General features: G+C 37.6%; 2 protein-coding genes across 2 annotated transcripts; one reads left to right on the top strand and one right to left on the bottom strand.

The window, feature by feature from the left end:
* The first annotated feature begins 9,424 nt into the window (after positions 1 to 9,424).
* On the top strand, positions 9,425 to 10,174 carry LOC141690813 (uncharacterized). The gene has a single exon (XM_074495578.1). The coding sequence runs from the start codon at positions 9,425 to 9,427 to the stop codon at positions 10,172 to 10,174; it is 750 nt and encodes a 249-aa protein (XP_074351679.1).
* Positions 10,175 to 19,725: 9,551 nt separating this feature from the next.
* LOC141692569 (uncharacterized) lies at positions 19,726 to 21,765 on the bottom strand. The gene is made up of 3 exons (XM_074497450.1): positions 21,311 to 21,765; positions 20,701 to 21,045; positions 19,726 to 20,508 (listed from the first exon to the last, which is right to left on the bottom strand). Exons 1-3 carry the CDS (start codon positions 21,513 to 21,515, stop codon positions 19,742 to 19,744), a joined length of 1,317 nt encoding a protein of 438 aa, XP_074353551.1. The 5' UTR covers positions 21,516 to 21,765; the 3' UTR covers positions 19,726 to 19,741.
* Positions 21,766 to 27,623: the final 5,858 nt, after the last annotated feature.

Here is a 27,623-nt window from a genome sequence, read left to right as displayed (position 1 = left end):
ATCCCTTATTAATTCTTCTGAAGTCATTATCATTTTGAGCTTTTCCTTCCTGCTAAGGGCGTCAGCCACCACATTGGCTTTCCCTGGATGATAGAGAATCTCACAATCGTAGTCCTTGATTAGTTCTAACCATCTCCTCTGGCGCATGTTGAGCTCTTTCTGCATAAATATATACTTGAGGCTCTTATGGTCTGTGAAAATCTCGCACTTCTCTCCATACAAGTAGTGCCTCCAAATCTTTAAGGCAAAAACTATTGCCACGAGCTCAAGGTCATGAGTAGGATATCTAATCTCGTATTCCTTCAGTTGTCTCAACGCATACGCAATCACCTTACCATGCTGCATAAGCACACACCCTAATCCTTTGTGCGACGCGTCACTATATATCACAAAATCTCCTTTTCCGTCTGGAAATGCCAACACCGGGGCCGTTACCAACCTTTTCTTTAATTCTTGAATATTGTTCTCGCATTTTTCCGTCCATTCAAACTTCTCTGTCTTACGAGTAAGTCGTGTCAAAGGGGCTGCGATCTTCGCAAAGTCCTGTACGAATCTACGATAGTAGCCGGCCAATCCTATGAAACTTCTTACCTCTGTGGGTGTGGTTGGCCTTTCCCAATTTGAGACCGCCTCTATCTTGGAGGGGTCGACCAATACTCCTTCTTTATTGATCACATGTCCTAAAAACTGTACTTCCTTCCGCCAGAATTCACACTTCGAGAATTTGGCAAATAATTGTTCCTTTCTGAGTATTCCTAGAGCTATCCTCAAATGCTCTGCATGTTCTGCCTCGGTCCTTGAGTAGATTAAAATATCATCGATAAAAACTATCACACACTTGTCTAAGTACTTCTTGAATACTCTGTTCATTAAATCCATGAAAGTCGCTGGGGCGTTGGTTAATCCAAAGGACATTACCAAGAACTCATAGTGCCCATACCTGGTACGGAATGCGGTCTTGGGAATATCTTCGGGTTTAATCTTTAGTCGGTGATATCCAGTTCTCAGGTCAATCTTGGAAAAATAAACAGCATCCTTTAGCTGGTCGAACAGATCGTCTATTCTAGGTAATGGGTACCTGTTCTTTATGGTTAGCTTGTTCAACTCTCGGTAGTCGATGCACAGCCTCATGCTCCCATCTTTCTTCTTAACAAATAACACTGGTGCCCCCCACGGAGACACACTAGGTCTTATCATACCCTTATCCAAAAGTTACTGCAATTGTGTAGCTAATTCTTTCATTTCTAATGGGGCTAACCGGTATGGTGCCTTTGAAACTGGCGCCGTCCCTGGGGCCAACTCAATAGCAAATTCAATCACTCTATCGGGTGGTAATCTCAGAAGGTCTTGTGGGAATACATCTTCAAATTCGTTGACTACCGGAATATCTTGCAAGTTGGGCACCTCTTTCCGTGTGTCCACCACATAGGCGAGGTAAGCCTCATTTCCTTTTCGTAGCATCTTATTGGCCTGGGCCATGGTCAAAAATTTCTGCGTCTGCCTCTTTCCTCTAAATATGACTTCTTTCTTCCCTGGGATATTCAACTTAACTTTCTTCCCCTTACAGTCTATCTGAGCATCATTGCTAGATAGCCAGTCCATTCCCAAAATTACATCAAACTCCCCTAGTTTAAAAGGAATCAAATCAACACTAAAAGTTTGTTCCCCTATGCCTAACTCACAGGCGGGGTGAATCTGGTTAACAAGAATAATTTCATGGTTGGCTATTTCCACTTGTAAGGTTTCTATCAAGGGTTGAGCCTTAAGTCTTAATTTATGCGCAAAGTCCTTTGATATAAAAGATTTAGTTGCTCCAGAATCAAATAAAACATTTGCACTGATTGAATTTAGAGAAAGGGTACCTGCTATCACATCTGAGTCTTTCATAGCATCTTGTACTGTCATGTTGAAAGTCCTCGCAATAGGTGGCTTATTCGAGGCAGCCCTGCTGGCTCCCGAAGCTGCTGGTTTGCTCATGGGGCATTCCCTCTTCCAATGACCCGGGCGTTCACACTGATGACAAGTGGTGGTTGGGCGGGTAATGGGGGTTCGCGAAGTGCACTTGTCCGAATAGTGACCTTCTTGACCACACTTGAAGCAGATTACCGGCTTTCCTTTACACTTCCCAGAATGCATTCTTCCACAAGTGTTACAGGCTGGCAATGAGGGTTGAGACTGGTTGGAATAGGACATTCTTGACTTCTGGCCGCTCTGGCTCACATTCATACTCATTGGCCGCTTAAACCTAGTGTTCCTTCCCGGTAGGGACACTGCTCCTCGATTAAATCTAGTTGGGAAGCTCCTTCCTGCGGAACCTCCGCCCATGCTCATACTTTTTCTCTTTATTCCCTTCTTCTTTCTTTCCTTCTGCATATGTTCACTTCCGGCTTCTATAATTGTTGCCTTTTGCACCAAAGTGGCATAATCAGTAAGCTCAAGGATTGCCACCCTATTTTGAATCCACGGTTTCAGTCCCTGCTGAAACCTCCTAGCTTTCTTTTCCTCGGTGCTCACAAACTCCGGCACAAACCTTGATAACTCAGTAAATTTTGCTTCATACTCTGCCACAGATAAATTATTCTGCTTTAGCTCCAAGAACTTGAGCTCCATCCGGTTCTCCATAAACCTCGGGAAATACTTTCCCAAAAATAACTGACTGAATCTCTCCCAGGTTATAATAGCATCTGTCTCCATGTTTTTCTTGGCCTCCCACCAGTAGTTGGCCTCTCCTTTCAGAAGGTAGGTAGCAAATACAGTCTTATGTGCCTCATCGGTACTCAGAATCTCAAAGGATTTCTCCATTTCCTTTAGCCATGCCCTTGCCTCAACTGGGTCGGCTGATCCGTGGAACTCAGGGGGCTTAAGGGACTTGAAAGCCCTGAAAGAGTTTGCCACGGCATTATTATTTCCTTGGGGGGGTGGGTTGGGTTGACGTTCCAAATTATGCCTTAGTAGTTGCATGAACTGTCCCATGGGATCCATGCCTGGGTTTGGTACTGGTTGCTCAACCTCAGTTTCTCCTTCTTCAGCCTCTATCTCAAATCCTTCAACATCATATGTTTCCTCCTCCTCTTCATATAGGGAGTCATCATGTTCAATATAATCCTCATCTTCCTCTTCACTGTGTTCTTGGTTCCTATCGTCCTGGTTATGGCTTCCCTGGTCCTCAGATCCAGGGTTCGCCCTAGTTCCAATCTTTCTTGGCGGCATGATACTGATAATTTTTTGGGAAATTCAACGTAAGGTCACAATCATACATAAAATTGTGCCTTGCACAGTTTCTATAATGGGGAGAATGTATCTCGCAATTCTATTATATTATGACAGTTCTAATAAGAAGTGTAGTAATAATAATGATAAAAACAGTGATCTCATCACTAAGGAACTGAACTGAAAGGAAACAAATATATACATAATGTGAGAAATACATAGTTTGATCTGGTCAAAAGTACAACAGTTCTACAGCCATCTGCCCCAAAGTGATACACAAGAGTCTAACTGTCTAGTCAGAGAAAGGGATACTATATACAAGTCAACTATCCCGAAAAATTGGCTATTACTATGGCCTCGACTAACTAAACGACTAGACTACCCCATCACCGGTCCTGAATCACACACCGGAGCGGGTCAGCTCCCATACCCTTTCCATCGCACGACGGAAGATGTAGTCAGCCTGCCTCCTAGAGATCCTGCCGTGCCTGTCCCCTTGGAGTGATTGGAGTCTCGCACGGGCCGTGAGCTCTATCCCCGTCAGCTCCCTCCTCAAGGATCGGGGTATAGTAGCCCTAGTCTCATAAGCTCGGGCACACCTACCCGCCCTCTCCACATCCAACTCCCTCCTGACCTCATCCAGTCGGGCCTCAGCAACAGCCACTCGGGTCCTCAGTACATCCTGAACATAGCCGTGAGCTAACAAAGACTGCCTATGGGCAGGGTCGAGAGGTGGTGAATCCGGAGCCGCTGGGGGTGCCTCATCGGTCTGCCTAGGCTCGGGAGTATGGGTCTCTGAGCTGTCATCATAGGGTCTCCAAGATAGTGGTGGAGGGGTAAGAGCTCTGACCACCGGGAGTGAGGGTAAAGGGGTACCAGTGTACTCTACCATAGCTCCGACATGCTCCTCAGCTACTAGCACCTCATCCGGGTCCTCCTCATCTGAACTCGCAATAACCTCCGTCTCTGACTCCTCTGAGGGGTCCTCCTCCTCCTCCATCTCAGGCTCCTCCTGATCCTCGGCATCTAGCAGTGCCTCATCATGCTCACGCTCGAACATCTCTGAGTCTTCTATCTCATGAGCTTACACATTAAACGAGCTAAGTTACTATCATGATACTTATAAGGGTTCACGTAAAGGTTTTAACTGTCAGTGCTACTTTAATTAGTCCGACTATGAACTTGGCAAGAGTTCTTATTATCTTTGTGAGTTTATTATTATATCATCGCATCATCTCAGAGGTTTATAACGCTTAGCTCTGATACCACTTCTGTAACACCCCCAGATCCGGGATCGGGGATCCGGGTCGTCACGGTCTTTCTTTCCACAATATCACTTAACTTAATTAATAATAAATAACCTCATGCTGTGACCCCATACTAACACACACCACAACACATTATAGTCTCAGAGATGAAATTGAAATAAGTACAAGTCCTTGAATCCACAATTTAAAAGTTATTACAACCCAAAATGATTACTTGATAAGTTTACAGTTAATTGCCATTATTTGCCACAAGTTATAATTATACATAATTGATTCCCAAAAGTAGAATGCCAGATCTACAAATAGATCTACCTCTGCAGCTATAGCAGCTACGATATCATCGGGAAGACGCGGGATGCTTCCCACGCGCTTGCACTGGGTCTGCTTGAGTTTGGCCATCTTTCCTAACTGTTGTTGTGTGATGAAGAAATGAAGCAAGAGTGAGCATTACAGCTCGCAAGATAACATATAGTGTAAACAATAATGCAAGTATCTAAATGGATAACTTACTAGAATCCTTTATCAAGTGTAAGGTAATTACTTACTGGATATAAGCTTAAAGGAATATGAAGTTACCAATTACTTCACTATATTTATACCATTTTTAGAAAACTACTTGAACTACCACCGTTCAAAGTATAATAAGTTTCAAAAGTTCATCCCATAGATGAGACCACAAGTTAAGACTTGAATAGATTAAATCTTTGAAATATTATTGAATGAAATGAAGTTACGAGGTACTTCATTAATTCCCGATATATATATCCACATATATATCTCTTATACATTTCCTGGAAACCTCTGTCAGGTAAAGTATGAACAGAGTTTGCAATATCCAATGAATTTTGGAAAGAAAAGACTTTTGGCATAAACCCGATATCTTGCTGATCAGGCAAAGATACCAATAAGTAACATTTTCTACTAGTAGATGGATGAATCCCCCACCGGTCATCACCTTGGCCTCATTAGGACCTTGTGCTGGACCGCCACCCGGCCTCTTACGCGTTGATGGGCTGCCACCCAGCCACTTACACTTTGATAGACCGTACCCCGGCCTGTCGCTTATGCCGACTCAATTAGATGGGCTTACTTCCCGAACGTTGGGTAAGTAATCAATTCATTTATCAAAACAACAACCTTGTTGCGAATATAAAATATACCACAGAGCCGGATCCCTCAGGTTTTGAGCGAGTATTTAAATCCCCTTCGAAAGGAGGATCTTAAATATAAAAATGAGTTTTGGGATCCGCCCTAACTTTTAAAAATCATTTTGAAGACTCGAAAATATTTTTAAGAATGTTTGGAGTAATGCTAATTTAATAAAATAAATCAGTCCCAATATATTGGAAATATCTGAATATTATTATTTAAATAATATTCCCATAAAGAATAATCTTTATTAAAATAATTGAAGTAGAAGTTTTAAAACTCATACTTGAAATGGATATTAAATAACCAAAGATATACTTATACGAAAGTATGATCTTTATTTGAATAATCAAAAATAAGTTTGATTACGGAAACATTATTCTTTAATAAAATAAAGAATATTATTTAGTAAATAAGCGGAGTCATAAGTCCTCGAATAAATATTCAAAATAATATTCATTAAATAGAATAAACAGAGTCGTAAGTCATCGAATGAATATTCAAAATAATATTCATTTAAATAAAATAAACCGAGTCATAAGTCCTCGAATGAATATTCAAAGTAATATTCATTAAATAAAATAAACGGAGTCATAAGTCCTCGAATGCATATTCAAAGTAATATTCATTAAATAAAATAAAGTTATCGAATAAACCTTATTCGATTAATAGTTTTGAAAACTATATCTATATATATATAAATATATATAATATACTCGGGAACATCGACTCCCGGTTTTCGAAAATATCCACCTTTGGGTCCCCTATACTAAGGGTATACGCAACTACTTCTTATCTCTAGCATAGGTCTTATGCAACTATAAGCATTGGAATCAATAGATAGATATCAAGATTACGAAACAGACATGCATATATCCCATATCAGCATGCTCCAATATATCACAAGATTTGCTAATTAACCATCATGCATCTATCACAAGATAATGCATATACATATATACATCACAACAACAGTATAACGGGTAGAAAACTTGCCTGAGCGACTGGGAGTGGTAAAAGTCACGGGATAAGTCTGGTAACCTATAAACATCATATAAGTTGGAATTAAACCAAAGTCGCTTAAAAATCTACACTTTAACCAATTAGACCCTAACGTTCGCTTTTACGCTTCACTTAAGTCGCTCGAGTACCCTCGGCTCCACCATTTTTAATAAATTAACCATTAAGAGTTTTAAGGCGATTCTTTCGCGAGTACCCTACCAACTGTCTAACCCAATTTACATAATTGTTTCATAATCCAATTAGTCATTTAAGGGCCTTAACCAATGTTTCAAAGTAAGGCGAGGGGTAATGGTTCGTTCGCGAAACGCCGTTACTAAAAACGGTCGTTTCTCCTAAACCGTACATCGGATTCAAGCGAACCACATATCAAAATGAAGCTCGTAACATGAACTATCTAATCATGGCAATGGTCAAAACCTAACAGTGAGTTCTCGGGTCCTGATGTTAAGAACAAAAACAGTCTAAAGTAAATCGGGCATTACAACGGCTATGTTTACGCGATTACCAAATTTTATCCTATTTCAAATCAACCAAAAATCAACCATACAACCAAACTCCATCCATACAATACTAAAGCAGCCCCAACACCTCAAGTTCTCCAATTTATATTATTCTCAAACATGAACTAAAACTATACTTAAGTTCATTAACCAATAATCCAAGATTTACAACTCCAACTCATTACAAAACCAACCACACTCTAAGTCTACAAGAATAATGCTTCTCATGAACCATACCAAACACAAAAACTCTAAATATACAAAAGTAGGGCTAGGGTATGAGATTATACCTTCCTTGGTGAGTAAAAGTAACTAAGGAGCTTGGAATCACCCTTGAAAGTCCTTACCAAAGCTTAATCTAACCAAAAACACAAGATCAAACAATTTAAATTTCTTGAAAACACTATTCACTCTCTTCTTAAATGATTTATTGAAAGAGATTGTGAAGGAATTTGGAGATTAAACTCCTAGGATAGCCATAACTAATGATAAGGAACCTTGGATAATTACCTTGCAATTTAACAATGCTTGGATCTTGGATTTTGAATTTTCTTCTTTGAAGAAAAGGAAGAAGCCGAGAGCTTCTTGTTGGAAATGAAGGTCAACTTTATGTTTTTGTGTTATGAATTGTTTTGTTGGTTGTTTTTCCTTTTGTTATGCTAAATTACCTTTTAACCATGGTAAATTTTGTGTGGTTCATAATCAACCAATAACACACTTCTTTTTGTCATGCTTAGTTCATCATTCTTATTTCATCTTCCCACTTCCCCCTTCTTGTTGGTTTGATGACATCATCATCCCTAACCTCCTTGATTAACTCCTAATTACTTGCCTAATGACCGCTGATCTGTTATACGGTTCGCTTAACTTTCGTTCTCGTTTATCGTTTGAGGGATCATACCCGGGATCTTATTACTTGGGTTTGCTTAACCATTCTCAATACATTATATTCCTTTTATGATCCTTTCTTATAATCCTTGAATTTAAATCCTTTTTATCCTGTTACCTTATACTCAATTCTTTCGGTATCTGGTGGATTTTCGGGAAAAATCAAAGTGTTCTAATTTGGATTCTGACGATCTTTACATACACTTATATACCACATAGAGTACTAATAAGATCTCAAAATAACAATAGAAGAACCCCTACATTGTGTGGCATGAAAATTTTTCTCATTCAGCATAATCAGCAAAAACACTATTCATAAGGGTTACAAAAAGTTCAAATTTTTTTTTGGGTTATTACATGAGTGTCAAGCAAATTATGCTGGTTTAGAGGAATCCGAAGAGATGGTACTAATGGCGTATGTGGACACGTGTGGAAGCGACCGAGATGTTGCATGGTATATTGACTCTGGATGTTGCAATTACATGTGTGGTGATTCATCACTTTTCTATGAGTTGGAAGAAGGGTTTAACAAGGTGGTTAGATTGGGGAATTATGCAAGTATAAACGTTATTGGAAAAGGAAGTGTTCGATTGACTACCAAGGGAGTGAATCATCTTGTACGGGATGTGTATTATATGCCCGGTTTGAAGAATAATCTTCTTAGTGTTGGACAGCTGCAAGAAAAGGGTTTGGTTGTACTAATGTAGTCAAATGAGTCTCGGATTTATCACCACATAAAGGGTTTGGTATTTTCAAACCAAAATGACGGCGAACCGAATGTTTGTGTTGGTCTCAAAAACTCAATTAATTAAAGAAGAAAATAAGGAAGAGTGTTTCCAAACAACCACTGAAGACGCGACTCACCTCTGGCACCGAAGATTCGGTCATCTCAGTTATAAAGGGTTGAAGACTTTGTAAACAAAAGTCATGGTGATAGGTTTGCCCAGTTTCTCTGAGGGTGAAATTGTGTGCACTAATTGTTTGAAAGGGAAGCAGCATCGAGATATAATCCCAAAAAGAAGTACATGGAGAGCGTCGACAAAGTTGGAACTGGTTCATGCTGATATTTGTGGCCCAATTTCTCCATCTTTAGAAGGCAACAAGAGGTATTTCATTTGTTTCATTGATGACTATAGTAGGAAGGCGTGGGTGTATTTTCTTGCTTATAAGTCAGATGTTTTCACTATATTCAAGCTGTTTAAAGCTCTTGTTGAAAAAGAAAAGAACTTGCCTATTAAATGTCTAAGAACATATCGTGGAGGTGAATTTACATCATATGAGTTCAAGGAATATTGTGAAATGAATGGGATCAAGAGACAATAAACTGCTGCATACACACCGCAGCAGAACGGAGTTGCCGAGCGAAAGAATAGAACTGTAATGAATATGGTGAGGAGCTTATTGATTGAGAAAAATGTTCCAAGAAAGTTCTGGGCAGAAGCGGTAAACTGGGCAATCTATATTCTTAATAGATGTCCTACATCATCAGTGAAAGAAATGACGCCAGAAGAAGCTTGGTGTGGGGTGAAGCCTTCGGTCGAGCACTTGAGAGTCTTTGGTTGTTTAGCACATGCTCATGTACTAGATGCTCGACGGACAAAGCTTGAAGCAAAGAGTCATTGTTGTGTCTTTTTTGGTGCAAGTGAAGAGACAAAGGCACACCGACTATATGATGCCACCTCCAAGAAGATTATTATCAGTCAGGATGTTGTCTTTGAAGAAGATGGGCAATGGGATTGGGAAAAGAGCTCTAAAGAAGATAACATGTTTGATTTGGACTGGGAGGATAAGAAAAGTGAAGAGAGGGATGATTCCATTAATGGCACAGGAGAGGAAAGTGCAGATGGTGGTAATGAAGAAACTTCTCCGGTAATAGAACCCCGAAATAGAAGAGCACCAAGGTGGATGAATGATTATATTCCCGGTGAAGGTCTTTCTGATGAAGAGGAAGAGGAACAAACTCATTTAACCTTGTTTGCTCATGTTGTTCATTTTAATCCTACTTTATTTGACGAAGCAGAAAGAGAAGAGAAATGGAGGACAACCATGGATTTAGAAATGAGATCAATTAAGAATAATAGAATGTGGGATCTCATGGAATTGCCGAAAGGAGCGAAAAAAACAGGAGTCAAATAGGTGTACAAAACTAAATTGAATGAGCTTGGAGAAGTAGAAAAATATAAGGCTCATCTGGTCGCCAAAGGGTATGTTCAGGAATACAGAATTGATTACAAAGAAGTATACACTCCTGTAGCTCGTATGGACACAGTTTGAATGATTTTGGCACTTGCTGCACAAAGAGGTTGGTTAGTATTTCAGTTGGACGTGAAGTCGGCCTTTCGTCATGGAAAGTTAGCTGAGAGTGTGTATGTGGAGCAGCCAAGGGGTTACGAAATAAAGAATGAGGAGCATAAGGTATATAAGCTTAACAAAGTTTTGTTCGGACTTAAACAGGCGTTGTGGGCATGGTTCAGCCGAATCGAATCATACTTTAGAAATGAAGGCTTTGAGAAGGAGGACAGTGAGCAAACTTTGTTTACCAAAGTCGAACAAGGTAAATACTTGACAATTAGTTTGTATGTTGATGATTTGATATTTACCGGAAATGATGAAAAAATGATGGCTAAATTCAAAGAGTCTATGATGAAGGAATTTGATATGTCAGACTTGGGTAAGATGAGGTACTTTCTTGGGATTGAGGTAGTTCAGCTTAATGGTGGTATATTCATTAGTCAAACAAAGTATGTGATGGAAGTATTGAGAAGATTTGGGATGGAGTATAGCAATTCTGTTGAAAATCCAATGGTTCCAAATTTTAAAATCTCTAACGATGAAAATGGTGTTGAGATGGATGGCTCATTTTTCCAGCAGCTGATTAGAAACTTAATGTACCTGACCATTACGAGGCCGGACATTATGTATGCGGTTAGCTTATTGAGTAGGTATATCTCAAGACCTACAGGAGTTCATTACTCGGCGGCAAAGAGAATTTTACGCTACTTGCAAGGTACATCAAAGTTTGGTATTTTTCAACAAGGAAAAATGAAATAATTAATTAATTGGTTTTACTGATAGTGACTATGCTGGATCGGTGGAGGATAGAAGAAGTACGTCAGGTTATGTTTTTATGTTAAGTGGGGCTGCAGTAGCTTGGTCATCTCGGAAACAACCAATAGTAACTTTGAGCACGACGGAAGTCGAATTTGTAGCAGCTGCAGGAAGTAGTTGTCAGGCAATATGGATGCAAAGGGTGTTGAGAAAGTTAAGCTACAGGGGCAGTGAAACTACTGTCATATTTTGTGACAATAGCTCAACAATTAAGTTGTCGAAGAACCCGGTGATGCATGGCAGGAGCAAACACATTGATGTGCACTACCATTTCTTAAGGGAGCTTGTTAATGATGGAATTGTGCAGCTTCAGTTTTGTGGTACAAGGCATCAGTTAGCAGACATCCTAACCAAACCGCTGAAATTGGAGTCATTTCGGGAGCTGAGAAAGAAGCTTGGAGTTTGTGATCTTTCGAAAATTAACTAGCTGCAAATGCAGTCTAGTTCAAGGGAGGGAATGATAAGACTTAGTCAAAGAAGAGTCCTGATCTTTAGTATTGATTGTTAGTGGAGATAGTCCAGTAATTTGTTTCCTTTATTTTAGTCATAGTGGTTCCTAAATTCTAGTTGTTTTTTTTGTACTGTACTTCAGAAGGAATAAACAAGTTATTCCCAAAGTTATTATTTGTTATTTATTAACTCATGTTACACTTAACACATTGAACGATTATAATAAACCTGAATTGCGGTTTAATAAGTTTAATTGTTTATCTAAGCTCTTTTGGCTAATGATAAAAAAATGTTTATCACTTGAAGTTATTTAAATTGAAAAATTAAAAGTTAAATTTTTGTATTTGAAAATTATTGTACCATAAAAAATGATATCACCGATTATAGTCCATGGGCCACGGAAACTAATAAAAATGTAAAAATGAGCTAAAAGTCAAATTTTATTTTTTGTTTGAACTTGTGAGTCGTTAAAAACATAATAATGAATATATTCTACATGAGTACAAAGTAGTAAATAATACTCCCTCCGTCCCTTTCGATTGTTTACATTTTTAAAAAAAGTGTGCAACACACATTTTACGGTGTATATAAAGTATAGTTCCGTAATTTTTTTCGACAATTTTGTTTTTTTAATGAAAATTTAAATATTCAACTTTTATTCAGAAAAAGAAAACTGTAAAAATAAATTACATAACTATACTTTTTTATGTACCTTAAAATACGTGTCGGACACTTTCTCAGAAATGTAAACAATTGGAAGGGAATGAGGGAATACTAATTTTATCGGATATTATTATAAAAAAATAAAAAAATTTAAGCTACGTCAAAAAAGTATATCTTATCAACTTGATTTTAAGTCTTTTTTTTAACTTTAAATCACTCTTTAACATATTATATATTCTATAATATCCATTCAATGTAAATTATTAAATCAATAAAAACATCTCAAATCATTTATTACAATTTTTTTGTACAAAATTATGTCTAGCAGACAAATTGCAATTTTCAATGTATATCTGGACCTAAAGAAATCAGCAAGAACTAAGAATTATAGCAAAAGAAAATCTTCACTCGCTTCTCTTTCTGTCACAATATAGAAATGAAAGATATGAACTTATTATCTAAGCTAACTTGAATTGATAAGAACAAACTATATTTCCCGATGACAAGACAAATGTTTACATATTGTTGAAGAATGAAAGAGATGACCAAAATGCTTAATGCACAAGTTAACACTAGAAGACAATATATATAGACTTATGTGCTAACAGAATTCCTAACTAACTGACAGGCTGTGCCTCAACTTGAGTGTCAGCTGTAACTTCTAGATGATTCTCATTCTTAGTTTCTACAGCATCAGTCATATTATCAGTAACACTTTCTCTATTCCATTGCAGCACTTCAGGCAAGTTTATCTAATTTACTTCTACCAGTAAACTTTGCCATAACATTGTGAGATTAAATCTTATTAGTTTCCTCAGATAAATACATTTAAACTATACATTCATACGAGTATTACAATGTCACGCGGATAGTAAATACTCCCTCCGTCCCTTTCAATTGTTTACATTTTTTAGAGAGTGTCCGACACGCAATTTAAGGTGCATATAAAGTATAGTTCTGTAATTTTTTTTTACAATTTTGTTTTTCTGAATAAAAATTAAAACATTGAACTTTTATTCAGAAAAAAGAAAATTGTTAAAATAAGTTACATAATGCCCGACACTTACTCAGAAATGTAAACAATTGGAAGGGACTGAGGGAGTACATTTTAACACTTGGAATTGACTACAGAAATACTCAAACTTCAACCTGTTCTAGTTCACGATCTTATATCATCTTGATCCTGTGAGAGCATAACAAATGTTCCTGTGATAAAAGTCCACCAATGATGCAAATGGTAATGGCGAGAACTAGGGAGTGAGATAGCACGACATATGTTCCTATCATAAAAGTCAACATCATTGCGATTATAAAAACACTGTTGAGCACTGTTGACGCGGTTTTGAGTTTTGCACTTTTTGGACATACTTAGTATTTTAGACTATGTAGTGAATCATTTTGAGACTCTATATGAGTGAGACACATTATGTGTTAGTGGTGTGTATTTATTGGAACGTATTCTCCTCTTCGAGGGGATTCCAACGCATATTTACACGCTCAAAATGAGTAAAAGGTGAATGAGAACTGATGTTCCAAAGTTTTACCTTTTAATATGAAAAGTGGTTTTGTACCACATCGAGAGTAGCACAAACCTATTCCTTAGTTTTTCTTATAAATACCATGTACCACATCGAAAAGAAAAACAAGTCCTTTCAAGCCTCTCTTTATAAATAGAGTCTTAGGGCATCAGTTTTATTAAGTCAAGGGAATAAGAGTCATCTCTTTCATTCTCGGTCTCTTTAGTCTTAAATTTTTCCAATATTCCGGTGATAGTTCTCGGGCTTAGTTCAAGTTCGCTGAGAGTATATTCGATCTATCGATTATACTGGTATCTCGTTTTATCCTGGGAGGCTATCGACTCGCACATACGGTGAGAGGCGAAATAGCTTTAAGGAGACAGTTTCAACTGGACTCGAGGATCTCCATTTGGTTATATCCTTTCTTTCTCTGTTTGATTTCATTTACTCACGCACACACTTATTTGATTTATATGTATTAATCGCAGATTGTATTCACAATCTTAAAGCTATTATATTTTATACATCTGTGACTGATACATCTGTATCTGCTTGTTTTGTTGAGTAACAGATCGATGGAGAACCAAACTGTGAACGATCCGATGAACATGACGGCTGATCCCAACGCACAGATCACTGGATCTGATGGAGTTCACCAGCAGCCGATTAACCCTAACGCATGGATCGTACGATCTGATGGGGGTCAAACGCCTGTTGGACATGTGCCTTCGGGACATGTGCCTGTGGTACACACTGTCATTGGACAGTTTAGTGTTCCTCTTGGACAGATATCGGCAGGATTCACTCCTCCGATCATACCTGTGGTGCCTACTGGTGTGCATACGCCTGTAGTACAGATGCACGTACCATCTGTTCCACATGTGGTGCCTTTCTGAAAAGCCTGAGAAGTTCAACGGAACGAACTTCAAACGTTGGCAACAAAAGATGCACTTTTATCTGACCACATTGCATATGGATCACTTCCTTAAGGAAGAACCACCATTGCTCACTGTTGAGAGCAACATGCAGACTGTGTATGCTGCTGATGCTTGGAAGCACTCCGACTACATATGTCGGAACTATGTGTTAAATTATTTGTCTGACTCGTTGTATAACGTATACAGCGCGAAGCCAACAGCTAAGGTCTTATGGGAGTCACTTGACCATAAGTATAAAACCGAGAACGCTGGGGCAAAGAAGTGGATTGTTGGCCGCTTTCTTGATTATAAGATGGCAGACTCTAAGACTGTGGTCAGTCAGGTGCAGGAACTGCAGGTCATCATTCATGACATTCATGCTGAGGGAATGGTCATAAGTGAGTCTTTCCAAGTTGATGTTGTTATTGAAAAGCTTCCACCTGGATGGAAAGATTTCAAGAACTACCTTAAGCATAAGCGAAAGGAGATGTCTATGGAGGATCTTATTATTAGACTTCGTATTGAAAAAGACAACAGAGGGTCCGAGAAGAAAGTTAATGTTGCCACTGAGAAGGCAAACATGGTGGAGCATGCTCAAAGCTCCAAGCCCAAGAAGACTAATTCTAGTAAAGGGGCAAAGCTGGCACCCAAAGGAGGGATTTCGAAGTCGAAATTTCAGGGGAAGTGCTACAACTGTGATAAAGTTGGTCATAGGTCTTCTGACTGCAAGAAGCCCAAGAAGCCCAACAAGAAGAAAGAAGCAAACATGGTAGAGAATATCTCCAAGGAGATGGGTGATATAGACCTCTGTGCTACGATCTCTGAAGTGAACCTGGTCGGTTCTAATCCACGTGAATGGTGGATTGATACTGGTGATACTAGGCATGTTTGCTCAGAGAAGGAGATTTTCTCTAGCCTCAAAGCTTCCGATGCTGGTGAGAAGCTCTACATGGGGAATTCAGCAACTTCTACCATTGAGGGTGAAGGCACGGTGATCCTGAAGATGACCTCTGGGAAGAATCTGACTTTGAAGAATGTATTTTATGTGCCTGATATTCGCAAGAACCTTGTGTCTGGTTCTCTGTTTAGTAAGCATGGCTTTCGCATTGTAATAGAGTCAGATAAAGTTATTTTGTCTAAGAGTGGTATGTTTGTAGGCAAGGGTTATTTAACCGATGGGCTTTTTAAGCTCAATGTAATGTCCGTTAAGGACGATAATGAAATGAAGAATTCTTCTGCTTACTTGCTTGAGTCTCCTAATTTATGGCATGCTAGATTAGGACATGTAAATTATGACACTTTACGATGTTTAAGTGCAAAATAATACATACCTAAACTTACTATCGATTCAAAACATAAGTGTGAGACTTGTGTTGAGGCAAAATTAACGAGATCATCAATTAAACGTGTGGAAAGGAACACCAAAGTGCTAGACCTAATACATAGCGACATATGTGATTTAAAATTCGCTCTAACAAGAGGAGGAAACAAGTATTTTATTACATTCATTGATGATTGTACAAAATACTGCTATGTATATTTGTTGATAAGCAAAGACGAAGCTATAGATAAATTTAAAATCTATAAGGAAGAAGTTGAGACACAACAGGCTGAGAAAATCAAAATGATACGAAGTGATCGTGGAGGTGAATATGTTGAACCATTTAGAGAATTCTGTTCACAACATGGTATAATCCATGAGGTCACTGCACCATACTCCCCTCAGTCAAATGGTGTGGCTGAAAGGAAGAATCACACTCTGAAAGAAATGATGAATGCGATGTTGTTAAGCTCTGGGCTTCCACAATCAATGTGGGGAGAAGTCATCTTAAGCGCAAATAATATTTTAAATATTATGATGCGCAAGAATAAGGATGTAAGTCCTTATAAAATATGGAAGAAAAAGAAACCAAGTTACCAACACCTGAAAGTGTGGGGGTGCCTTGCAAAGGTACGGATCCCTACACCGAAGAAGGTGAAGATAGGTCCTAAGACTGTGGATTGTATCTTCATCGGATATCCTCTACACAGAACTGCATATCGGTTTCTTGTTCATGAATCCAAGATTCCTGATATTCAAAAGAATACCATTATGGAATCAAGGAATGTCTCATTCTTTGAGACGATGTTTCCCTGTAATCCAGGAAACCAACAACCTACGACATCTAAACGATCTCATGAGTCTGTAGATGACGATAATGAGAGTGACGAAAGTGAAGACAAAAATGTGGGGGTAGTGAGAAGAAGCAAAAGACAACGAACGGAGAAATCCTATGGGTCTGATTTTATGACCTATTTGCTCGAAGAAGGTGACCCAAAAACCTATAAGGAGGCGGTTACCTCACCTGATGGACCTATGTGGAAAGAGGCCATCAGGAATGAAGTTGATTCAATTATGCAGAATCATACTTGGGAACTAGTGGACTTGCCAACTGGTTGCAAACCATTAGGTAGCAAGTGGGTTTTCAAGAAGAAGTTAAAAACTGATGGCACTATTGATAAGTATAAGGCCAGACTTGTGATTAAAGGATACAAGCAACAAAAAGGCCTTGATTATTTTGATACATATTCTCCAGTAACGAGAATAACATCCATAAGGATGATGTTTGTTATTGCTGCAATGCGTAATCTAACTGTACATCAAACGGATGTGAAAACAGCCTTCCTAAATGGGGACATAGATGAGGAAATCTATATGGAACAACCCGAAGGGTTTGTTGTCCCAGGACAAGAAAGGAAAGTTTGTAGATTGGTGAAATCATTGTATGGTTTGAAGCAAGCGCCTATGAAATGGCATGAAAAATTTGACGAGGTCGTGCTGACTAATGGCTTCAAAATCAATGAATGTGATAGATGTGCCTATTACAAGGATAACGAGAGTGGCTATGTCATGATGACGCTATATGTAGATGATCTACTTATTGCCGGAAGCAATGATAAAGTGATCAAATCTACCAAGGACATGTTGAAATCAAGATTCGACATGAAAGACATGGGACTAGCAAATGTAATTCCGGGAATTCAAATTTCTAGAACATCAGAGGGTCTCGCATTAAGTCAACCACATTATGTTGACAAGATCCTTGAGAAGTTTCTTAAGGATGACTTTGAGAAAGCTAGGACACCTGTGGATATGACTTTGCACCTATCCAAGAACAAAGGTGTAGTTGTTTCCCAATTGGAATACTCGAGGATAATTGGTAGTCTGATGTACCTCATGAGCTGTTCAAGACCAGACATTGCATACTCAATTAGCAAGTTGAGTAGGTTTACGAGTAATCTGGGAGCTGATCACTGGAAAGCGATCATAAGGGTACTAAGGTACTTGAGGGGAACTCGAGACTATGGACTGCACTATGGTAGATACCCAGCAGTATTAGAAGGATATACTGACGCAAATTGGATATCTAGCAAGAAAGTACTTAAGTCTACGAGCGGCTATGTGTTTACATTAGCTGGAGCGGCAATATCATGGAAATCCTCAAAACAAACGGTGATAACTCATTCCACGATGGAAGCTGAGTTTGTGGCACTAGATAAATGCGCCGAAGAGGCTGAATATCTACGTCAATTTCTGGAGGATATTCCAAGATGGCCAAAGCCTGTAACTGCAATAGGGATTCATTGTGATAGTCAATCCGCTATTGGCATAGCACAGAGCACGATGTATAATGGAAAGTCTCGTCATATACGATGATGACACAGTTCCATTAGACAATTGATCTCAACCGGAATTATCACTATTGACTATATACCGTCAAAAGATAATATCGCGGTTCCACTAACCAAAGGGTTATCAAAAGAAGTGGTTGAGAAATCATCGAGAGGGATGGGCCTTAAGCCTATTGCTTAACGGCATCATGGTGGACACCCAACCATTGCTGACTGGAGATCCCAAGAACTTGGTTCTATGGGACAACTAAATCATGATGACCAAATCACTGTGGGGGTAACCCCTGGCCTGTTCCTATGATGAGGAAACAGTGAGACCCGTAAGGTACGAGGTTAAGCTTTGAGCTTTTAATGATCTTTGATGAATACATGGAGTTCAGGAATGAACGCATGGAATTCAGTTGAGTAAACGCGGGTTACTCTATAAGATAAAGATCACCTATGTGGGAGAGAAGTGGGGCCGCTTCAAAGGAGAATTGCGAGGCACAATTCTTTAAAAACTCCTGCAGAACCAGGACGATGTTCCATGGCCAAAATGGACATAATCATGAGAACTGAATGAGCCAGGAAAGATATAGTGATGATTATGTCATCGTTTACACAAACGGTCGAACAGTTTAAGGACATCGCGTCATACTGTCTACCAGTAAAGTCGATATACTTATTCGAGCGAAGGTTCAAGGAGCATTCTCTACATATCGTATGTTATATCTGACAGCCGGAACTATCACCAAGTCAAGCTCCGCGTCTGTCTGTCTATGTGGTGCGTGCTACTGGACCATCAATCTCATTTGTGGGGGATTGTTGGACAAACTTAGTATTTTAGACTAAGTTGTGAATCATTTTGAGACTCTATATGAGTGAGACACATTATGTATTAGTGGTGTGTATTTATTGGAACGTATTCTCCTCTTCGAGGGGATTCCAACGCATATTTACACGCTCAAAATGAGTAAAAGGTGAATGAGAACTGATGTTTCAAAGTTTTACCTTTTAATATGAAAAGTGGTTTTGTACCACATCGAGAGTAGCACAAACCTATTTCTTAGTTTTTCTTATAAATACTATGTACCACATCGAAAAGAAAAACAAGTCCTTTCAAGCCTCTCTTTATAAATAGAGTCTTAGGGAATCAGTTTTATTAAGTCAAGGGAATAAGAGTCATCTCTTTCATTCTCGGTCTCTTTAATCTTAAATTTTTTCAATATTCCGGTGATAGTTCTCGGGCTTAGTTCAAGTTTGCTGAGAGTATATTCGATCTATCGATTATACTGGTATCTCATTTTATCCTGGGAGGCTATCGACTCGCACTTACGGTGAGAGGCGAAATAACTTTAAGGAGACAGTTTCAACTGGACTCGAGGATCTCCATTTGGTTATATCCTTTCTTTCTCTGTTTGATTTCGTTTACTCACACACACACTTATTTGAATTATATGTATTAATCGCAGATTGTATTCACAGCACTTGCTATCTTCATATATAGATGCAATGAAGTAGAGAAACAAAGAAGATGTTGACAGTACCAGAGCTAATGCATCTGATATCACAAATATTTTAAAAGCTGTCTTTTTGGAAAGAAGTACCACTCCTTGATTAGCTTCTCCACTTTGATGGTATCCACCTGTCATTGTAAATCCGACTGTAAAAGTTATGTTGTTATGAGTGCAGTAACTATTATCAACTTTCTTATGTTTTATGAGTTCCGGAGCGAAACAACCCTCGCCAATAACTAAATGGAGAGGTGTATTGTCGTTGATATCCTTCTCATTTAGAATCTTGTCAATATGCTTTTCCGGACAATGTGTCATCATTATACACAGAATCATATCTTTATTGCCTGCAATCACGGCAAAGTATAGTATATCTCGACACTCGTGATCAACATCAACACATAAAAGTGGCCATAATTGCATAAGTCGTATCACAGTAGAAATATGTCCATTCTCAGCTGCTATATAAAGTGGTGTTCGCTTCTCCCGGGACACAAACTGATAGCCAACATCTGTTTGCGCTTGTACAATAACATCAAGTGCTGAATCAAATGCATAATATGCGGCATAGTGAAGTGGTGTCCACCCCCTGGAACTATCAGCATAGGTTACCAGATGTTGGTCATCTCCTAGGATACCGAATATAGATTCTGAGAAACAAAAAATTCTATTGAGTCACACACATCCCGTAATTTTGTTTCATATTTCACTATATATGATATTTGTTTAATTTATAGAATTGATTGTCTTCACTAAACTCTAGTTTTGATCACATCCTATATAAATCCCTAATCGTGAGTACATATATATTGAAATTAGAATAAATTAATTAGTTATTGTACCTTCATCACGCGCTATAAAAGCAGCTTTTAAAGCGGTCTGACCTCCATGACCCAGGGTATTTCCACATTCGTGAGTTAATTTGACCATATCCTTGTACCCATGTTCAGTAGCTACATAGATCAGAGGCTTAAGATTGATATTTTTACTTGCGTGTCCGTGTTGATATGCCGGATCTTCGACTAATATCAGCTCAATCATGTCTAGGTGATCTCTTCTCATTGCCAGGTCTACGTCAGTTCTATTAAATAAAGCTTCAAAACTGTTATATGGTGCATCCTCTGAGCAACTAGAACGTTTGGCTGCATCAATGAGGACCTTAACCACATCTCTATCATTTTTCTTATCTGCAATTGAGGTCCAAATGTTGATTATTATACATGTACTCAGATCTTGATAAAAAATATTGAAAGAATAGTTTCTGAGTCAATAATTGTTATAGTCCGATCTAACATAATACAATTTCTAAGTATAAAAAATTATATCACGAAATGAATAATTGTTATAGTCCGATCTAATACAAATAATATTATCGTAAATTCTATCACAAAACGATAATTGTTGTAGGAAACAAGTCGAAACAAGTATTGAAATTGTTACATGTACACTAACCTTGAGGGAGCTTGATAATAGCAGCATGCAAAGCAGTTGTGGCTTGAAGGCCATATAAGAACGGAGCTCGGCAGGTTGTACAGATCATCTTGACTATAACAACCTTACCATTTCGAACATGCGTATTACTGGGATCTGACTCTACTAACAGCTTAGCATTAGCCAAGTGACCATTGGTCACTGCTAGCTGCAAGGCTGTGTTCATCCTGATATTAGCTTGTCTAACATTTATCGAATTTAGATCTCGTTTGTTATTTTGTTGTGAAAATAAAGTTGTGTTTGCTTTCAAATATGGTGGTTGAAATAATAATAATCTTGGTTGAATATAAAGGCAAAAGCCAAATCGGTCAATGATGCGGTACAGAGATTAGGGTCACAAGAGAACAAGTAGATCTTAGGATACACTTAAAAAATGAATGATTCGAACAAGTTGCATCAAACAGATCCATTATATACGGCAACCTTTTGAATTAAATAAGGTTGTATGTATCAACAATCTGCTCTGCAGGCCGGTGGTAACAATAAAGAAAGCCCGCGATAACAAGGGATGGGGACGTGTAGTTGACTGATAAAAAAAAGGAGATTACAATAATTTTAATAAGTATTAATTTTTTATTAATTAATACTCTCTCGGTCCCGACCAATTATTATCGCTCATGTGAGAGTGTCCGACACGTATTTTAAGATAAATATAAAGTATAGTTTTATAATTTTTTTTTGAATAAAAATAGAATGTTTAAACTTTTATTCAAAAAAAGATTTATTTAAAAAAAAATTATAAAACTATATTTTCTATTCATCTTAAAACGCGTGCCGGATAGAAACGATAACAATTGGAAGGGACGGAGGGAGTAGCTAAAAAGTAAGGATGAGATGCGGGAGTGCGATACGAGAATTTGATAATTAATAATTTTATAGTAACTAATAAATATGAATACATAATTTTGTGAATATTTGCTAAGATAGATTTTGACAACAATTTCTGAATATAAAATTTTAGATTAGTATAAGTAAAAATCTATATATACGGGGATGCGTTTGTTCAAGTATCCGATACTAGAACTCGATATGCGACTCAAGTGTCCCTATTTTTTAGATTAATTGTGAGTGAGAATTAAATTTCAATTGAGAAAATCTTATCACTTGAATTATGCCACAATATGAATTACCTTTTTCAGATTCATATAATTACGTCCAATTTATTGATATTTCTCTTTTAAACTTTTAGACAAGATCGCGAAATGAAATCTTTTACTTAATCATATATTTATAGAAAAATTGCCCAGCTCTATTTTAACGTCAAGTTGCCCTATTTACCCACTATTGCTCAGCTTTACTTTTATACCCACCATAAACGTCTGTATCAGATACGTATCCTACTTAACACTACTCAACACAAATACCAGCTGTAACCAAATGCTAGAACAAATTCCTCAACGTTTTCTCCCCCAGTTTCATCTCTGACCGGGGCTAGGGCCGAACAAAACTGAATCGAAATCGAAAAATCAAACCGAACCGTATTAATTCGGTTCGGTTCAGTTCAGTCCCAATTTTTTCAGAAATTCGGTCTATTCGGTCCAGACCGAATAGGGTTCGGTTCGGTTCTTTTAAAAAATATTCTGATCCGGACCGAATAGACCAAATCATAAATATTATAATTTCATATTTAATATACATTTTATATATATCTTAAAAATTATAATCATAATTTTTTATTTGTAATTGTATTTATACACTATTAAAACTCTACATATCACATTATTTTAATTATATTTCAGATTTTATAATTTGTGGTTTAATTTTTAATGCATTTTTTTTGAAAAAATATTCGATCTGTTCAGTCCAAAATCGGTTAGGTTCGGTCTGATCCATAATATAACTTCAGTCCGGTTTGGTCCAAGAAAAAATGGCTATTCGGTTTTTCGGTCTATTCGATTCGATTCGGTTTTGCAATGAACCGACCGAATGCTCAGCCCTATCTCTAACCCCTACCCTCCTCGTCTCTCCCTAATTTCGTCTATCACTGCCACATTTGTAACACCTCAGTCTCATATAAAGAACATTTGGAACTTCCGTTTAGTTTATAAGACAAAATATTATTAATAAGTGCATCAATAAATTATGATCTTTTAAGGAACTGTGGTAGGTTTGTTGTTTACCTAAGTTAGCTGCATTTGGGCCAGTAGACTACAGTTTATTCGGACTTGGAATCAGAACTTGACCCGATTTTTGAAAAAGGTTCGAAATTTGACCCGAATTATCACATATAATTTCAGAGTGGCTCTCGAAAGTTTGATTAGTCAAGTTGCCGGAAGTGTGGACATGAAAGGTGGTGGTATTATCCCATAGTATTATCTCATAATGGACAGAAATCCATAGGTGGGGACACAAAACCAACTGGTATTATCTCACAAATGACTATAAAGGAACGATCGGGACTATGAACTGTCTGTTCAGGCTTGATGAGGACGTCAGGAGTTTAAATTGAGGAGTTTGTAACACCACAATCCCACATCGAGAAGATTTGAGATTTTCGTTCAGTTTATAAGACAAAGTACTCCTACTAAGTGTACCAACAAATCATGATCTTTTGAGGGCATTTGGTAGGCTTGTTGTTTACCCAAGTTGGCTACATTTAAGCCAATATACTTCGCCTTATTTCAGATCCGGAATCGGGAATTGACACGATTTTTGATAAAGGCTCGAGATTTGCACCGAGTTGTCACAACCTTTCTTATCTCTCTCCAAACTCTGGCTACTACTCGAACAAATGTGTATTAACCTAACACGACTTAGGCGGAGCCGTATTCATTACATACGCTTACACACATCACAAGCCTTTATGTATCTAATTAACATTACTGAAGCGTATTCCCTGCATACTACTTCGACATAAGCGTATCGGGTTGACAATTTAATATAGTTATGATGGCAGGTGCGATATACGTTGCACGATATGGCGTAACAATGAGTTGATGGTGAGTGTTTAAGGTACATCGTAATTCTAGACTCGTGAAATACATAAGCGTATCCATCTTGTTATAGGTCTCCCAAAGACGCATCCAGCTGTAACATATATGAAGTTACAAAAGTGTAAGATATGCCCATGACCGAGGCGTATTAGCTAGGCATTTAGGACATTGTCTACAGTCGGTTGGTATTTTGGATATTTCCAGCTCATTAATTAGAGTTTTGGGTTTTCACTCTTTGTTAGTTCAATGATATTTACGAAATGAACATGATACATTTAAATTAATTTAAAGTAATATTAATGGAATTGAAAGACGTATTACTTTACTTAATTAAATACTTCATCGAATATTACTATTTTTCAATTTAATAATATTTTATTATTAAAAAAATAAATACCTCTATTTTATTATTTTGGATATTTCCAGCTCATTAATTAGAGTTTTTATGGAATGTTCGCTCTGAATACCTACTAGATATGCCTCTGCCAAGGACGTATCATGTTTTAACGCTTCTAAAGCTAGATATGAGATTTGTTAGACTCTATTTAATCACATGTTCAGTTTGATATGCCTATGAGTGAATATACATTGGCCCTTCATCGAAAAGTGATGTGTAGCCATCTGGATGGAAGTATTACATAAAACTACTTCATTATTAGAAAAGTAGTATATTCGTTTAGCGGGTAAATCTTATTTTGGTATGCAGACATAAATGGATGTACCTTAACGTGATACACTTTTATCATGGCGTGTCGATCATATACTTATGCTCACAAGTAATATATAGTCGGATATGCCTATATTTTGGGTGGGTATTGGTCAATTGCCTACATATTAAATGAATTATTATATTGTTAGGTCCAAAAGGTGCATATAGAGGGGGGGGTGAATGTATGTTTTTCATTTTTACTCTAAAATGCAGCGGATATTGAAATTATAAAACGAAATAAACAAACACAAGAATGTTCACGGAATAATTCTTGTATTAAAAAATTAAACCACAAAGGGTTGCTTACACCTTTGAACAAATATTCAAAGTTACAAATAGATAAATCCAATACTAGTAAGAAGCTATCAATCTATGGCTTTTATCTATCACTCTAAAAACTCATAACTCTTATTAAATAATGAAGAATATAATCAAAGAAGCTATAAATGATGAGTGTATCTAATGTGTAAGGCTTTAAATGGTGAGTAAACAAATAGGCATGACCTCTCCTTGTCAAATCAAGCTTTTCAAAGTGCTGAGAATATTTTGCAAGAGCTTTGCACTATTCAATGTTAGAGAGATACAATTTTAATTGCATCTGAATAGTTTATATAATTGGTAGGTAGAGTAGAGAGAGAAAGGACACGTGGCTGCACTAGAACCAAGTATTTTGAACATGACAACTTGCAATTATGTGTTACTTGCGTCCCTGAGCCTTTTCCTTTCTTTCTTGCGCACGGGAGAGAAGAAAGGCACTTGATTTAATTCTCCAAGTCTTACTGGCGACTAGAAGGGCAAGGTCCTTGATTCCTCTTGTATTTCAATTTAGTGCCGATTAGGTGAACTTGATTACTTTCTAGCTGGCGACTATAAGGATGTAAAGCATTCTTGTACTTAGTTTCTACTAAGTTGTGAGTAGAAGATGCTTCATAGAACCTTGCTGTAAATCATAATGTAATGTAATTTGTAATCAAGGAACTATAACTCAACTTGTAACACAACAGATAAACATATATTAAATTATGCAGCATAGGAATCCTACAGGTGAAGACAGGATAAACACAAAGAACCAAAAGATGCAATTGACTCTTTAAGTCCTCAAGCCATGAAGAATAAGACATCAAATGACTTTAATCATCAGTTACATCAATTGAATTCAAGTGTTGCAGATCAAGGGTTCAGTAAAAAAAGCAATGGATATTCACCAATATGTATCAGCTCAGAAACACAAGACAAATTGAATTAGGTTCTCTCAATGCTAGTTGTTTGTGAACCAGTCCAGTGCACCAAACTTCAGTATTAAAGAAGGGATTTTAATTCAGTTACAGAAGAAAGTGTTGATACAATGAAGAATGGAAAAACAGAAGCAAAAACATTCTAAGGAAGAGAATTACCACTCCGGTCACCATAGAGGTGTAAGGACTACTAGAGAAGCCTATGTGGTCGCCACAGGAGAGTTAGAAGAAAGAGCATCCATGGTCGCCATAGAGCTTCCTACTAAGGCAACTCTGTGGTCGCCATAGAGCTTCCCATCAAGGAACTCTAGTCGCCATAGAACCCTTGTACAGGGAACTCTAATCGTCACAGAGGCCTTGTATAGGGAACTCTAGTCGCCATAGAGCCCTTGTACAGGGAAAACTCTATGGTCTCCATAGAGCCCTTGTACAAGGGGAACACTGGTCGCCATAGAAAAAGAAGTCAAGGAATACACCAGTCGCCATAGAACAGTTGGGTGATTTTCCGGTGGAACAAATGCAGCAATTCTAAGATTTGTGTTGACACAGAAATGCCACTTGTCCAATGGAATTGAAAGTCTACATATGCGGCAAAATGAATACAATTCATTTTAGTTATCTTCTTCAGCTTTCAACAGAGTGTTTACGGGAGCTCCATTAAAGCATCTTATTTATTAAGCTTGTAAACATAGTGTTATGCTGCTGAATTTATTGTAGCTAATCAATTCATTGATTAGATTGTAGCAACCTCAAGGATTATATTCATAAAAAAATATATTCCTCGAATTGTTATGTGTCTATTTTGATTCCGCTCTTATAACGAAGAACTTGTAAATGAATCAAAAAAGATTGTAGATATCGTATTCAACCCCCCCTTCTACGATACTTTGGGACTAACATTTGGTATCAGAGCTTGTTGATTGACATACAAATCAAGATCCGGAGAAAGAATTAAGTTCTTGAAAATTTCTTGAATTTTTTAATTTTCAAAAATTCTCATTATCAGAGCTTGTTGATTGACATACAAATCAAGATCCGGAGAAAGAATCAAGTTCTTGAAAATTTCTTGAATTTTTTAATTTTCAAAAATTCTCATTTCTTGAAATTTTTGAACTTTAAATAATTTAATTCCGCCAAGATGATGAACAACCAAAGAATTGGAAGTATAAAGGTTCTCCCATTCGATAGAGATAATTATAACCTATGGAAGAAAAAGATGATGTTGTTTATGAAAGTTTCGAATCCACTTTACATTGGGATATTACTGAATGGCCCTTATGTTCTTATGGAAGTAGTTGTTGAATCCACAACTACATCTGGTGTAAGAATTCATTCCTCATCCACTCCCAGGGTTCTGTTTAAATATACGGAGACTGACAAGGAGTTGATAAATTTGG

This window comes from Apium graveolens, chromosome 10 (assembly GCF_009905375.1).
Source record: "Apium graveolens cultivar Ventura chromosome 10, ASM990537v1, whole genome shotgun sequence".
NCBI lineage: Eukaryota > Viridiplantae > Streptophyta > Magnoliopsida > Apiales > Apiaceae > Apium > Apium graveolens.
The sequence above is the reverse complement of the archived record's forward strand: the minus strand, read 5'-3'. Positions and strand labels throughout refer to the sequence as shown.